The following is a 16238-nucleotide window of genomic DNA, read 5'->3' on the forward strand; positions in this document are numbered from 1 at the left end:
GACCACAAGATGTTGGTTCACTATTAGTAGCTGGAATTAATAAAGTTACATCAGGGAGTAGAGGCCTTTTCATGCAAAGCCCCCCAGCTTTAGAATAACCTTTCAGTGAGTATTTGGGGACTTGGGTTAGGCTGTAAAAGCTAAGCCTGCCAGAGTCACTGATTGCAGTCAGTGAACACTACATATTGTTTTCAGTCACCCCAAACAGAAGTAACTGCCTGTGTGTTTCTCTGTCGAGCTGAATAACTACCCATCCTGTTAGGTCTGATGCTGTTGCTTCATCTGTCTTGATCGGGTGCCCCTGCTCACCTGCCTTATGGACCAGTTTGACCACCATGGAGCTTCCTGCTGTCCAAGGCTGTGCAGAAAGCCTCACCTGCATACCATATCTACCCTCCTGATGGTACTACAGTCTGCACAGACTCAAACTAGAACTATTTAATCTTAGACATTTTTTCATCTACCTCACAATGCACTAAGTTCTTATCATATTCATACTAACATATCATCATGATAGGCTTCTAACAGTACTCATTGATGTTTATGGGTTTAACTCATTTTCACTGTGATATGTTCCTTACTGTAGTCACTGGTTTTCGCTGATATCAGCAACCAATTTTCATAGATCTATTTCTTATTTGTTACTCTGAAAGACGTCTAACAGTAGTCATTGGTTATCATTGGTTAATCCAAACGCATCTGTCCAACAACAGGCTGGTTTCTTATTACTTTTTCTGTATATTTAATATTGTATTTTAATTGTATAATCTAATCCTCTATTCATTTTGCTGTTGTTGCGTTTTTGATTTGATGTCACCCAGAGGAGGATGGGTTCCCCTTTTGATATATGTCATTATTATATATGTGGATTATATTTATATGTAATCTCCTCAAAAATAATGTTTGCATTGCCAGTGTTCACTGAAGAAACCATAATTTACCCCAATTTATGAGAACAAGAACACTTTTACAAGTATTAGCACTGGGATCCCAGCCTTCATATTACTCAGTATTGGATCTAAAAGATATTCAGCCCTCGTCCTTAGCTACCCTCCCTACTCCTCTGGCCTGAAGCTGCTGGGGATGTGGCTTTGTTCAGCATAATAAGTCACTTAAATCTGTAACTTGTCCTGAAAATGAAGGAATTTGCATGCAGTTCGCTCTTTTTAAAGTATCAACGTCTCCCGCATGGTCTGGTCAATAGAAAAAGGCACAATGAATGTGAATATTACTGAATAAGTAATCAGCTGACATTTGTGCTAAACACTGCTTTGAAGAGGAACTATTGTGACAGATTTAAAATGTGGCTCTACCACCTTTCTGGTAACCATTACTGATTATTAATGAAGGAGTGATTTTCATCTGTCGTCATCATTGATTGTTGGTCTTTGTTTTCCACAGCAGTGACTTGTTGAAATCATTTTTGTTATTGACAGCTGACTTTTTTTACTTCAGTGCAGGCTATAGTATATATACATGCTCATTTTGTGCCAGAGGTGGGTGCAGACAGTGTTTTTTTAAAGGTGTATGCGCGCACACAGACACACACACACACACACACACACACGCTTTTACATTGTTGAGGTTTGATACGATCCCAGAAGTAACCGTTAAGATGCTCTGAGTGTGAGTATATTGACCAGGCCTGTGAAGAGGCTGATTAATTGTGAAGTGGGTGTTCATAGTCACTGATCAAAAACTCAGCCAAAGCCATAACACTCACAAGCAAATGAGAGAGACATACCAAATACTAATGAAATTCTGATATTCATGGAAAAAGTCAAAGATTCTAATTTTCACTTAAGCTGTTAAGCTGATACTATAATTTGTAATGAACATTTTATGCTATATTAGAAAAGAATGTTAAATGGAAACAGACATCTCAGACATTTGGACCCCACTGTATGACATGTAGCATTGTAACATTCATGCCATAATGCCATAACATACAATGTTACTGCTATAACATATAGTATTATGCCATTACATGATGCTATAACGTAGCGTTATTACACTAATGGCATAAATAATGGCATACTAACATACAGTTGTAATGCTGTAATAAATAGCACTATGATGCTCATACCATACTGCTATAGCATACAATCATAATGCTGTACTAGATAGCATAATCATACTCATACCATGCTGCAATGCTATAATAAATTCATGCCATGATGCTGTAACACAATTCTAATTACAATGCCTTAACAGATAACGTTATGACACTCATGCCATGATGCCATATTGAACAGATATAATGCTATAGCATTATTTCAGTCATGCTGTACCCTTTACTGTCACTTATACATATGCAGGTGTGTGGGTCACATAATTTAGTATCTTAATAAACATTCAAGATTTTCCCTACTCCAAATCTGCAGTAGGTCCTTCCTATGTTACCTAAAAGAGACAGAAAGACAGGAGGTCTGGAGGAGCATCCTAGCATTTACTGCCCAAAAGCTTCTGTGTGTGTGAGCATGTTTCCCTATCGGTTCCAGTCAGTTGGGTAACTAAGATCTTATAGGCCCCAGTCCAAGAAAAGATTAATGGCCCCCAAACAAAAATTCCCTTCAATTAAAAAAATTACAATGTAATTTGCTTGTTTACACACTAATACTGTGTCTCAACCAAGTCGCTGTTCTAATGTAGCCTAATGGGTGAAGTATTTTATTAAGTCGTCATAGCTGCTCATGAGTCATGGCTGTAAAATTCAATAAGTTCCAATAAGTTCGGGTTCAATAAGTTCAAATAAGGATGTTAGGGGACCTGGTTTCCACAGCTCATGCTAAGGGCCCCACTGTGATTTGCCCCTCCTGCACTGGCAATAGTTATGCCGCTCGTTGTAGTGTATTGCCTTATAAGACATTGCATCTTCTCTATTTACGACTTCTCTGCTTGCTTGGCCAAAGGAACTATCAGATATATGTTCACTCTATCCATAATAAGGAAAGAACTGCTAGTCAGTTACCCACTCATCCCCCTATTCATCACTGCTGGCTGTGAGTGCTACATACACTCCATCACATACGGCACACACGCAGAGCTATAAAACCCCATTTCCACATTAAAGCATACACCAAGGGAGGAGTCGAGGAGTGGCCGAAGGAAGAAGGAAGGTAATGACAGAGAGTGAGAAGGTAAAGACAGAGTTATATGGAGGGCAGATCTGAGGATCTCTTTAATCTTATAGCCATGAGAGCAGAGTTGAGCTGGCATGGTGAAACCATTCAAGACGGTTTTTCATTTCCACACCAGCTTATAGCTAACAAAAAAAAACTGCTGAACTAAATAAAATCAGTTCAAAATCTCCACTGTGGGTCTAATTAGTTTAAACATACTGTATATGTTCAAATGTACCCAGACACACATTCCAGTTATAAATTCAGCTATTTTAAGGTGCACTCATTACTGACACATGAGTTCAACTGCACACATGCAGCTTGTATAATCTCCAAGGCCAAGCATTGTTAATAAAGCACTCTTGAGCAGCCTCACATGAGCCTAAAGTCACCATGTGCAATGCCAAGCATTGACTTGAGGCATATAAAGCCCCACAGCATTGGGCAGTGGAACTGGAGTGAGGTGTGATGGAGTTACATCCAGTTGCTTAGAGAAGAGCAGGAGTGATGTGTGTGAACCAGAACTAAACATCCAACATCAGCACCTGACCTTCCAAACGCTCCTAGGGCTGAATGCTATCAAATCTTCAGAGCAATCTTCCAGCAGTTGGTATAAAGCCTTACCAGAAGAGTACAAGCTGTTACTGCAGTAAAGGGTGGACAGTCTTCCTAATGATACCGTTAAATTTTAGAAGAAATGTTGGATGAGCAGGTGCCTACAAACGTTTGGACATTTGTCTGAAACACTGGTTCCTTAAAGTCCTATCATGAGTTGGCTTGACTTTCAATTATTTTCAATTGCAATCTTAAAAATAAAGGGTTCTTGGATGTACAGTTTAGCTTTAATTAGTACAGAACTTTCACATTATTTGAGGGTTCTTTCAACCTCTAGTACATCTTATTTACAAAAATGGAAATGGTTCATTGAAATGTTGGTTCATTAGGGTAACCAAAAGTGGCTCCTCTATGATAGGGGTGCCCACACTTTTTGTCATGGGAGGGCCAAAGCGCAATGCGTAATGTGTGTTAGCATTACAGTGAATTTTGTTACTAAAATACTACAAAATAGTTTAAATTATCTAAGGTATGTATAATATGAATACGTAATTGGATGAGGGGGTTGGGGTTGTGGTTATTCTGGCAGGCCAAATCAAACGTTGTCACAGGTCAATATGACCACACTTTGGCCAGCCCTGCTCTATAGCCTCACTCCAGAGAGCCCTTTTTGGGGCCTTTAAGTTTATTTGGAACAAAGTTATTGTAATTTTTTGTTTTGATTTATTTATTTTGTTTTGGCCTGCGATTGACTGGCGACCTGTCCAGCCTGTTTCCTGCCTTCTGCTCGATGAAGGCTCCAGCAAACCCTCACCCCCACTGTGACCCAGAAGGATAAGCGGCTTAGACGGAAGGATGGATTTTGTTTTGGCTTTTTTCACTCAGAATAGTGAATGCCTAGTAATAATTCACCCTTTGAGACTTTATTATGTAATCAATATCCCATTTGACACAGTTGGAAGAATACTCATTAACATTTCTCTACACTAAGATGTTGAGCTGTCTTCCACTAACCAGCCACAGGTCAGAATTCACAGCCACTGTAAGCATGAACACAGCAGTAGGTGGGTCGTCTGCCAATGTATCCAGAAATATCTACGTTAAAGGCTACCCTCCGAAAGGGCGAGGCAGGCTGCGTATGTGTATAAATGTCTGATAATTGTATGTGTCTAAAAGCAGTGAACCTTGTAAGCTTTGAGCTCAACCACAGACTGTAAACGCATCAGAGAGAGAAGTGTACGCCGCCCCTGCAGCCCAGGCTACGTTAACTAACCACAGTAACTAAAGCCTGTAGTTACACTGGGGAAAAATAGCCTACATTCAGATGGACATGGGGGTTACATTTTCTGAGGAACATGCAGTGAGCAGAGAAGGATGTGAACATGTGGTTAGTCTGTGTTTTTATAAAAGTGTATGTGCAGAGAGAGAGACAGAAAGAAAGCTGGAGACGACAGTTTTCTCAGACACATTAGCCTAGATACTCTGCACATTATAACAACTTTAAAAAGCCAGTCTTTATTTACAGCGTTAAAAAGGGTTTGCTGTTTTAGGTTAAAATAAGTAACCTGGTTTATTTTATTGAGTTTCAACTAGTAAGTTAATAACTGTCTTACATTGCATTACATTTTAAGACTGACCAATTACTTACTCTTCAGGAAAAGGTTCTTCAGACTGATGGAGAATGTGCTGTAGATGGTATAGGGTTGTTCTAAAGGGTTGTTGTAAAGGGTTGTTCTATTGCTACAATGTCAATCTTGTTGCAATAGAAGAACCCTTTATATATACATCCATATATATATATATGTATAAATATATATATGTATATATACATATGTGTGTGTGTGTGTGTGTGTGTTCATGGTTCTATATAGACCCATTTTCTTTACTAAGGAGCCCCTGAAGAACCATCTTTTTTAAGAGTGTAGTTTCCAAGATTTAGATTAAGCCTAAACGCAGACTACAAATATTTTTCAGTGGTGATTCAACATTAGCTCTGCAGTTTGCTCCAAGATTAGGCTTAATTCATGTCCAGAAAAGTGGTCTATGATCATTTTACTATTCAAGGCCACACAGAGCAAACATGATTTCTTCATAAAATAGCCTAGCATTGGCCGCCTATGTATTGCCCAGTGTTAATACTTTTTCATCATATAGCATTAGCCTATAATCTCTTTGTTATTTAGCCATAGGTCTATAAAAAGATGACACTGTGACCCTGAAGTGTTAGAAAGGTGAGGCCGGGAAAGAGATTATATGAAGTAGGCTGTATAAGGAGCGAACAATGATGGTTTTGAATAGCATGTGAAAAAGGACTGTTTTCAAATGGATTTGTCTCAAAAACCCCTCATATCAAAGGCTCAGTCACTTTTCATCATAATAATGTTCACTTCAGCACTCGTATGATCCAGATATGAGGGTAAAGGGTGAAATGAAGTAAATGGAAGTGCAGGGACAGAGACTAATCAGTGATACTGTGTGCCTTGTCGTACAGCGCCCTCCAGTGCACACTGAGGGAAACACAGGCACAAGTACATAATATCTCAGACACACTGTGGAGCTTCACGCTGCGTTAACTTGTCCAAATGTTATTAATCCAAGTAAAAATATGAATTTTGATATGTACAGATAGAATTTAACGAGGTTAAATTTAAGCTTTTCTCCATAGGAATTATGTTGTAACATGTAAGAACTCAGTTACTACTAAAAACGCATGGCTGTCCCCAGTTCATTTTAATAGGAGGAACTATTTACACTAGTAACAAGAGTTTAAGGTTTACAATTAAATGCTGAAATTCTAATTTTCATATTTTTCCCTTTATCTTACATGTAGAAATACATCATTTGATTATTACATATAAAGATTTAGCATGAACATACAACAATTAGAACATCATTATGTCAAAATCTTTATTTTACTTGTAAAAATTAATTACCACATGTTAAAATGGATTTCATATTAGTAGAAAATAGTTCCTCCAGTTGCAATGAACTGGGAAAATGCCTTCTTTTCCTAAATTTCTACCAAAAAACATAATTCACACTACACGAAAACACGTTAGAAAGTCATGTTTTACGGTTTCAAAAGCTGGTTTATCTGTTTAAACTGAATTTCTAATTTAAAAAAACTGTAGATTATCACAGGAATGGATCAGTTTGATGACATTAGGTCCACAGAAAGCTACATGTTTAACTTTGGGAATGAAAAAGGTTACGAGCTAAAACAGATTGGACTGTTAGTAGAAAATGCTTCATCACTGCTTTACCTCTCCATCGGAGTGCAGAGCCAGCCTGCGTCACAGATTCAGTCCTAACAGGAAGAGCGCTGTGCCCGAGCGTGTTCAGGGCTGCAGCAGCGCCCTCTGCTGTTCACTGAGAAAATGAGCGCCTTCACTGTTCTAGAGAGTTCCCGAGTGCATTGTGGGAGCCGGCCGGTCTTCCTCTCGCCGCAAAGATGATGGTGAGTACAAAGTCATGCCGTTGATTAGAAATCCACCTCCATCTGACCGCTTAGTGCTTTCAAAAGCTTAGTTACATGGTTACAGCCCGAGAGGACATTGAACTGTTTTACCACGCAGCGATATTTCGCCATTGAGTGTTTAGAAATATTAATACGATGTCATTAAAATGATGCTAGCTGGCTGGTTGTCTGTGCTGCAGACAGTGGTTGATGGATTTGTGTTGTGGCTCTTTATATCTGGTCCAGTAGCGGATTTGCTCTGTTTGATGCCCATTTTTAATTTTACTCGCCTTTGAAAATATCATTATATGAAAATTATTAGTCAGTTTATTGTGTGAAGCAAAGTTGATGCTATGAGCCGAACTGAAAGCCCCTCCTATTCATTGTAGCTAGCTAGCTGGCTAACAGTCTGAATAGATGGTTAACGGGTATCAGGCTAACGGCTAGCTAACAGTAGCACTGGCGGAAATTACAGGCGGACACTGTCACTGGCTTTGGCTTCACCAGCTGAGCATTTATCTACTAGCAAGTCTTAATACGTGTCTAGTAACTTATTTAAACCCACTGGAGCTCTGCAGGGTAGCTAGTTGTGTTTAACGCCCATAACAGTGAAAGTAAACTAACGCTAGCTGACCTGACGCTGGTCATTGTCCCTGGCTAGCTAATACAGACGTTAACTAGATGAAGCTGGTTGGGTTCATCTGCTGCTTGGACATGTAGATTGTGATTTTGTTGACCCTTAATTGACACACAGAGGCATTTTCTGAATTACCCTGCTCTCATAGACATCACCCCAACCACTGGTGCCTGTCACTGTTGTCATGTAAAGGGGTGGGGGAGTTCAAGGCTGTGAGCAATAGCAAGTCTAAACCATATTCCTACTGAGGCTTTTTGTTGCTAACATGGTACTCTCTCCTTCTCTCAGCCCACTCCAGTAATCCTGCTGAAGGAGGGGACGGACACCTCCCAGGGTGTCCCTCAGCTCGTCAGCAACATTAATGCCTGTCAGGTCATTGCTGAGGCTGTGCGGACCACTCTGGGCCCTCGGGGCATGGATAAGCTCATCGTGGACAACAGAGGTAAGTGCAGAGGCAAGGAAAGGGAGCAATATGAAGATGATGTTTCAGAGCAGGTCTCTTTTTGCTAAGATAATAAGCAAAGGTTCAAATATGGTTTTAGTACAAGTGCTTATATTGTTTGTATGTGTGTGTTTCTGCTTGCAGGCAAGGCCACTATCTCCAATGATGGTGCCACTATCTTGAAATTGCTGGATGTGGTTCACCCTGCAGCCAAAACTCTGGTGGACATCGCCAGGTCTCAGGATGCTGAGGTGAGGCCTCTGTTTCAGTCAAGGCTCTGGTTTGTCACTTGCTAATTTGTATGAGACTGTCAGGGTTTTCAGCTATGCTCTCAGTTTAGACTGAGAGTTGCACTTGAATGACAATGTCTGCCACTCACAAATAAATTTAGACGTATACTAAGCGTGGATTTCCAGAGAGACAGTGTATAGGGTGCATTTTATTTTACTGTACATTTTCACTTTTGACTTAATGACGACTGTTTTCAGGACTATATGTGTATAAAGTGTAAGAGAGCAAGAAGAGGTAGTACATGTTTATTAAATTATGTAATTTCTGCAACTGATGAGATTATTTGTGCTTGTTTGTGTTTACATTATTTTTTCATGAGTATAAAGCAAGTTTTCCAACAAGAAATGATTAATGACTGTTTACCTTTCCAGGTTGGTGATGGCACCACATCAGTGACTTTGCTTGCGGCCGAGTTCCTGAAGCAGTTGAAGCCGTATGTGGAGGAGGGGCTCCATCCCCAGACCATTATCCGAGCATTCCGCATTGCAACCCAGCTCGCTGTCAAAAAGATCAAAGAGATTGCTGTCACTATCAAAAAGGATGACAAGCAGTGAGTCTGATGTGCATGTACTTGTCTAGCGATGCATCTTTTAATGAACATTTCTGTTGAGTAGAAGAGTGGGCCATGTTGTTTAAAGTTCTTAGCTGCTAGTGCTCTCTTCATTTTGGTGGGTTTGTAGATTATTTTTTACAGTGCTTTAACATGTTAAATTAGAGGGGTGGATGTTGTAATGATTCAGCTACAGTCATGTGAAAAAATTAGGACACCCCAATGAAAACCTTTGTCATATTTAAATATATGGAGAAATCATTTTCATTTTTTTTTTAATTTTGAGAGGTGGAGGTAATATAACTAAACAAGGAAGGAAAAAGGAAAAAGTTAGGACACACATTTATTACTACTTAAAATGGCTAAAATTAGAATCAGATGCACCACATCAGCCGCAAATGATTAGAACGTTGTCAGAGAGGACTTTGGAGGAGAATGTCCAGTTTAAACCTCGGACATTTAGTTTGATTTGCTCTTGATTGTTTAAGTGAGTGGTATCACCGTGCCAAGATCCAAACAGCTCTCTAAGGCATTCAAAAAGAAGGTTGTACAGGCATATGAGTCTAGCATGGGATTAAAAAGAGCTCCAATTAGAAGTCAACCGTAGCACTGTCTGGAAAATAATTTACCAGTGGAGACCATTTAAAACAACATGCCAGCATGGCCTGATCAGGTCATCCTAGCATATTCAGCCCAAGAGCAGACAGCAAGACGCGTCAAGAAGTCTCCAACAATCGTAAAATGTCATCACGGGACCTACAGGTAGCTCTTGCCACAGTTGATGTCAAAATGCGTGTGTCTACCATCACAAAGAGACTGTACAAGTTTGATTTTCATGGGACGTGTGCAAGTCCGAAAAAGAACATCAGAGCAAGACCAACGTTTACCATAGAACACCTAGACAAAGACCGGGACATCTGGAACAATGTGTTTTGGGCGGATGAATCCAAAGTTAAATTATTTGGGCACAGTAACAGAAGACATGTTTGGCACAAACCAAACACAGCATTTGAGCACAAGGAACCTCATACCAGCTGCAGAGCGTGTAGGTGGAAATGTCATTTGGGGCTTTGGGGCTGCTTTGCTGCAGCAGGGCCTGGCAAAATCTGCTTCAAAGAATCCACTGTGAATTCTTTATTATAAGAGAAGGTACTTGAGGAAAATGTAAGACCATCTGTCCTAATACTGAAGCTGAAGCGAGGTGGGCTATGCAACATGACAATGACCCAAAACATTACAGTAAATCCACTAAGGAATGGCTCGAAAGAAAGAAATGGAGCGTTCTGGAATGGCCAAGTCGAAGCCTGGATCTTACCCAACAGCACCTCAATATGAGTGATTTGAAACAGGCTGTGCATCTGCAAAACCCTTCAAACATCACACAGCTGATGGAATTCTGCATGGAGAAGTGGGAAAAACTTTCTTTCAGTCATTGTCAGAGACTGGTAGAGGTTATAGGAAACATCTAATTGAGGTTATTTCTGCCAAAGGGGGAAATACCAACTATTAGGGCATCTTGTGTCCTAATTTTTCCTCAGTGGGAATGTTCATTTTTTTTTGTTTAATAAATTATATCAAAGTCAAATTGTCATTGTTTTTGCAGAGATTATGCAGTTACATCACTTTTATCTATAAATACTGTTTGGAAGAAGATCAAATGTTAACGTAATACTTAAAGCTAATTATTTAATTGGGTGTCCTAGTTTTCCTCAGTACTGTATATGCAAGTTGTGTGTTTATCTCTTATTTATCTTTCTCTCTCTGTCTCTTTTGTTTTCAGGGAACAGAGGCAGTTGTTGGAGAAATGTGCTGCCACAGCACTGAACTCCAAGCTAATTGCTGGTCAGAAGGATTTCTTCTCCAAGATGGTGGTTGATGCAGTGATGATGCTGGATGATTTGCTGCAGCTCAAGATGATTGGCATGAAGAAAGTTCAGGGTGGAGCTCTGGAGGTGAGAGGTTGTTACAGTAGTGCTGGTATTTTTATATCTGCAACTACTGATGCCTCTGTATGAGGTTCATTACGTTTGAACAAAAGGGATAATCTGTATTTTCCACCTTATCATGAATCTGTCCTTATGAAATACTTAGACACATTTAAAATGTGCCAGCCTGCCTGGGCCTTTCTTTGTTCTCAAGTCATATATTATAGGTAAGGATAAGTAAAAGTGAGTAAATAGATATCAGGGATTTTTGAAATTAATTTTAAAATGTTATTTTTGATCAGTGAGTATTTTATAAGTGTCTTGCCATTTTTTTTCCCTGTAGGACTCTCAACTGGTGGCTGGTGTGGCCTTTAAGAAGACCTTCTCTTACGCTGGCTTTGAGATGCAGCCCAAACAATATGAGAACCCAAAGATTGCTCTCCTCAACATCGAGCTGGAGCTGAAAGCAGAGAAGGACAATGCTGAAGTTCGTGTTAACAATGTGGAGGTCAGTAAATGGTGCTCTCATTTCAGTCCAGTAAACTAGACTACCATGCTGAATTGACATTTGAGTCAATATTTTGTCAGCAGGCTGTAATGTTAATGTCATTTTTTCCCCATTGTTTTCAGACCACTTGTCTTGTGAATAGTGGTTATATGTGTATAGCATACTCTGAAGGCCAGTTTGTGTTTTAGATATTTTGCAAATGTTTAAAAATTGCAGCTGCATGCTTTTGGGCCTACATTTTAATATGACCTATTTGCAGTAGAACATGTGAGAGGATTAATTGCACTGAAGTCATGTACTTCTGAGTTACATGAGCTTGGTGGCTGCAAAAAGTGTGAACTCTGCACAAAACATTATTTTGCTACTGCTTATACAAAAAAAATCTAGTAAGGGTCATAGAGGCACTTGGAATTTTCAACACTATGAATTTTCTTTTAGTGTTATTTAGAAATAACGCATTTGTATTACGTTCAGCCAGGTTAAGCCATGTAAGCCTCCCTCACACTTCTTGCGTGTGCTCTTTCCTCCAGGACTACCAGGCCATTGTTGATGCTGAGTGGAACATCCTGTATGACAAGCTGGAGAAGATCTATAAGTCTGGTGCCAAGGTGGTTCTGTCCAAGCTGCCTATCGGGGATGTGGCCACGCAGTACTTTGCTGACAGAGATCTGTTCTGTGCTGGCCGAGTTCAGGAGGAGGATCTGAAGAGAACCATGATGGTATGGAAGATTCTCATTTTCCTCTAGGCTGTTCTTTTCTGACTGCCCATCACAGGTGGCTTTTACAACAAGGTGGAACTGTGCATTCAGGCATATTGTTTACATGTCACTGCTTCTTAGTGATGCAGCAGGTTTGTCATTTAATTTCCAAATGCTGACCAGATTGTATGCCTTCTGTGTTTGTAGTACTTTTGTTTGCTGTAACTTGATGTGCTGTTTTACACTCCTGTGCAAGAGAGAAAAAAAGGGCTAAGTCCAAAATGGCAAAACATTAAGTTTTAATGGTCTTAACTAGTCATTAGTCAGTAAATTAGCAAAAAATAAACAAATAGATAAAGTAAGTTAGTAAGGAATAGCTTTTCTTTTTGATTTCTTTATATGTTTAAGTATTGTGGGCAGATCGCCTTTTACAGAAATTCTGTATTGTTCCATTCAGCATTAATGGCTTTAAACAACTGAAAAACATTGCTAGTTTGTGTTTGTGAGACCAAATATTGTTTATAGGGTTTAAATCTGGACTCTGACCAGGCCAAAACCATCAGTAAGAACCATTAGTATTTGGGTCCATTTTCTGCATGGGAATGTACAATATGTGTAAGGGTTTCTTTAATTTAAAAAAGTCTGCCTGTACAGTAGTTCTTTATTACATGTTGTGATGTCTCCTTCAGGCCTGCGGGGGCTCTATCCAGACAAGCGTTGGTTCCCTCACTGATGATGTCCTGGGTCAGTGTGAGCTGTTCGAGGAGGTGCAGGTTGGAGGAGAGAGGTATGCATAATCAAACTGCAAACTGCAGCTTTGGCCTCAAAATTACTTCTCAAGATATCTTTGATTCTTTTCTAAAAAAAGACGAAAATCACACTAAAGCCTTTAAACTTAGCAAAATGACCATTTCAAACAGCAATGCCACACATCAAGGGTGTTTTGTTTGTTTGTTTGTTTGTTTTTGACCTTTTTAACTGTGTATTTGGACCAACTGCCACCTGCTGTTAAGAGACTGTTGTTCTAGATGAAACCTGTGGAATGAGTCAGCTCTGCAACACTTAACTGCCAAGTGTTCAATGCCAACCAGTTAGATTTGGGAACATGATTCTCAAACTACTAAAAACCCCAGCATTCCCCTCAAACATAACTATCCAATTCAACTCTGTAGAATTAATGGAGCTGGCTAGCTGTGAGTGTACAAACACTATTAGCTAGTGTGTGAATATATGGTTCGAATGTGTGTAATGTTTTGAAAATATGTAACAACAAACAGTTGGCAAAACAGTAGGCTAAATGTTATAGTTGTGAAAGGCTGTCAAATGTAGTAAAGTTTTTAGCAAGTTAATATGAAAAACAGCAGGAAGGGCTCAGTACATACTTATATAATTGACAATTATAAGTATGAGGGGAAAAAATCATTTAAAACATGTAGTGGTAAAAAAAAAAAACTTAGGCTAACAGAGATTGTGAGCGTATGTAGCTGTGTTAAAGTAATTTATCAGCATGGTTTGTCACATCAAATAGTTAATTGCACTGTGTTGGAAACAGTTTAGTCCATCAATTTACAATACCAGGACTCGGCTCTGTTTGCCATCCACACAATCCAAAGGTGCCCATCAGCCCAAATTAACCCAAAGTACATCAAACGTAGGCTTTAACAGTAGTAACAATTGGCACGTTTCTGTCTTGAATGGTGTGTGTGTGTGTGTGTGTGTATTCTGCTCTTTAGGTACAACTTCTTCAAAGGCTGTCCAAAGGCCAAGACCTGCACCATCATCCTGAGGGGTGGGGCTGAGCAGTTTATGGAGGAGACTGAGCGATCACTACATGATGCCATCATGATTGTACGCAGAGCCATCAAGGTGGGTTGAGCTGCCATTTGGTACAGCTGTGTAGATTTGAAAACCTGCTGAGTGCTGGTTGCCTTTTAGCAGATGGATATGATAAATTAAGTGCTTGATCCCCCATATACTTGCCTGTTCAAACTCTTTTAATTTCCTGACTGCAGAACGACTCTATTGTGGCTGGAGGTGGTGCTATTGAGATGGAATTGTCCAAGTACCTGAGGGATTATTCCAGAACCATCCCAGGCAAACAGCAGCTACTGATTGGAGCCTATGCAAAGGCCCTGGAAGTCATCCCCAGGCAGCTGTGTGATAACGCAGGATTTGATGCGACCAATATCCTTAACAAGCTCCGGGCTAAACACGCACAGGTAAAAATGCAGATTCAGCTACACGCACCATCATTAAAAACCCTAGAGCAAGTAAATGGCCACCTGAATAAATGAACACACTCTAGACTTTGGACTTTCTCCGAAATTGTGGGAACTACATTTGCAGCTGCCAATCTTTTGCAGAGCGATTTATAGAAATACTTTGTCTATTTGAAAAGTGTACGCGTAGCTTAAATATACCCCTGAGCTGAAGTACTGCCAATAGCAGAAGTTAGCGCTGATACAAAGATTTGAAGTACATGGAGATTACAAGATAAACGATTCACCGCTTTGTCACTGCTTGTTAAAATGCATTTTCTTAAAGTACATTTATCCAGTAGCACAGGAATTCTCCCTCCTGGTCTTAGGGGTTGTTCCTTGTCCTGTATGTTTTAGTGCATTTGAGTGTGTTAAGACAGGAAAACAAGTGGGTTTAAAATTTGCATGGCAGGGCATGTTCCAATACCAGGATTGAGAAACTGTGCAGTTAATGCACATTTGCAGTCTGTATCCAGAAACGTCCTCAAGCTTACTAAAGTTCTATCTAAAGTTAAATCTTAAAGTTGCCCAATGTAATTTTTTTTTGTTTGTTAAAATTAAATGTAGTAGTGTTGCCGATTCAGGAGAACAACAAAAAAATCCTGAAATGTGGTCCAAATGCACTGCAGTGAGTTACCCTAAAATAGTGATTTATAAGTCTGAGTGGATTTTGCGGGAGTTTTTTGTCATATGTCTACATATTAAGGTTCCGCACAGGCTGGAAAAGGTCTTGCACGATGTTTAGGTCTCAAGTGCAAAATCAGCATTATACTTTTGAAGATATGATGGCAGCAGTAGATAATTAATTTGTAACCTTGACAGATGCGTCATTCATATTCTTAATGAATTGATATTCTTTCAAAGCGCTCACAGTCAGATTCATCTGCTTGGGGAAGGGGTCTGAAGCCCAGGCCATGTTTCAAAATGTGCTTATACATTTCCTCTAGAGAGATCTCCAAACCTCCAAACTTACATAGTGCAGCTTTAAGGCGTGGTCATACAGACACATTGTGCTCCAATGCCCGTGTGTTAACTAATTGTTTGTGTCTGTCAGGGAGGAATGTGGTATGGTGTGGACGTGAACAACGAAGACATTGCTGATAACTTTCAGGCGTGTGTGTGGGAGCCTGCCATTGTGCGCATCAATGCCTTGACCGCCGCCTCTGAAGCTGCCTGCCTCATCTTGTCTGTGGACGAAACCATCAAGAATCCCCGCTCCAGCGTCGATGCCCCACCAGCACCTGCTGGCAGGGGTAGGGGTCGCGGTAGGCCCCCCCATGCCCACTAGAACCTCCTTAACACACACCAGTCCTGGCCAGTCCAGGTCTTTATATGTGTAGCCACTGGACTGTTGGAAGCTCAAAAGGAAGCCATCAGTTTTGGTCCTGTTTTACTTACTTGATTGTTACTAAACGCCTACATGTCCACAGGCTGTGGAGCATCAATGAAAGTCCACCTTGGTAATTGTATTGCTGATGCTTGTGTATGTGGGAATTGTGAGTAAAGCAGGATTTTAGCTGTGGTTGTGTGGAGGCAGATTGTTTTGTAGTAGTCTGAGACAACACACCCAGAAAGGTGGCTGTCTGGTTTGTGAAATTGTAGACGCACTGATGTTGGGCATTCAAGCCAGACTGCAGTATGTTCCCATGTTTGTCATTCAGTGGAACTATTTATTTGGACCATTAAATTCAATACTTTCACATTTCATCTGCTGCCTTCTTCATTTATCGATTGCATGTATAGGCACTCCTGGAGCTTATGTCAACATAACTGGTTTTACCAAAGATGAAAACAG

General features: G+C 40.1%; 1 protein-coding gene across 1 annotated transcript; it reads left to right on the top strand.

Annotated features, from left to right (window-relative positions):
- The first annotated feature begins 7065 nt into the window (after window positions 1-7065).
- cct7 (chaperonin containing TCP1, subunit 7 (eta)) lies at window positions 7066-16150 on the top strand. The gene is made up of 11 exons (XM_036596264.1): window positions 7066-7134; window positions 8060-8213; window positions 8358-8464; window positions 8876-9054; window positions 10835-11006; window positions 11323-11487; window positions 12018-12206; window positions 12875-12972; window positions 13919-14051; window positions 14198-14404; window positions 15498-16150. The coding sequence occupies exons 1-11, from the start codon at window positions 7129-7131 to the stop codon at window positions 15729-15731; spliced, it is 1644 nt and encodes a 547-aa protein (XP_036452157.1). The 5' UTR covers window positions 7066-7128; the 3' UTR covers window positions 15732-16150.
- Window positions 16151-16238: the final 88 nt, after the last annotated feature.

Source organism: Colossoma macropomum, unplaced genomic scaffold (genome assembly GCF_904425465.1).
Source record: "Colossoma macropomum unplaced genomic scaffold, Colossoma_macropomum, whole genome shotgun sequence".
Classification (NCBI taxonomy): domain Eukaryota; kingdom Metazoa; phylum Chordata; class Actinopteri; order Characiformes; family Serrasalmidae; genus Colossoma; species Colossoma macropomum.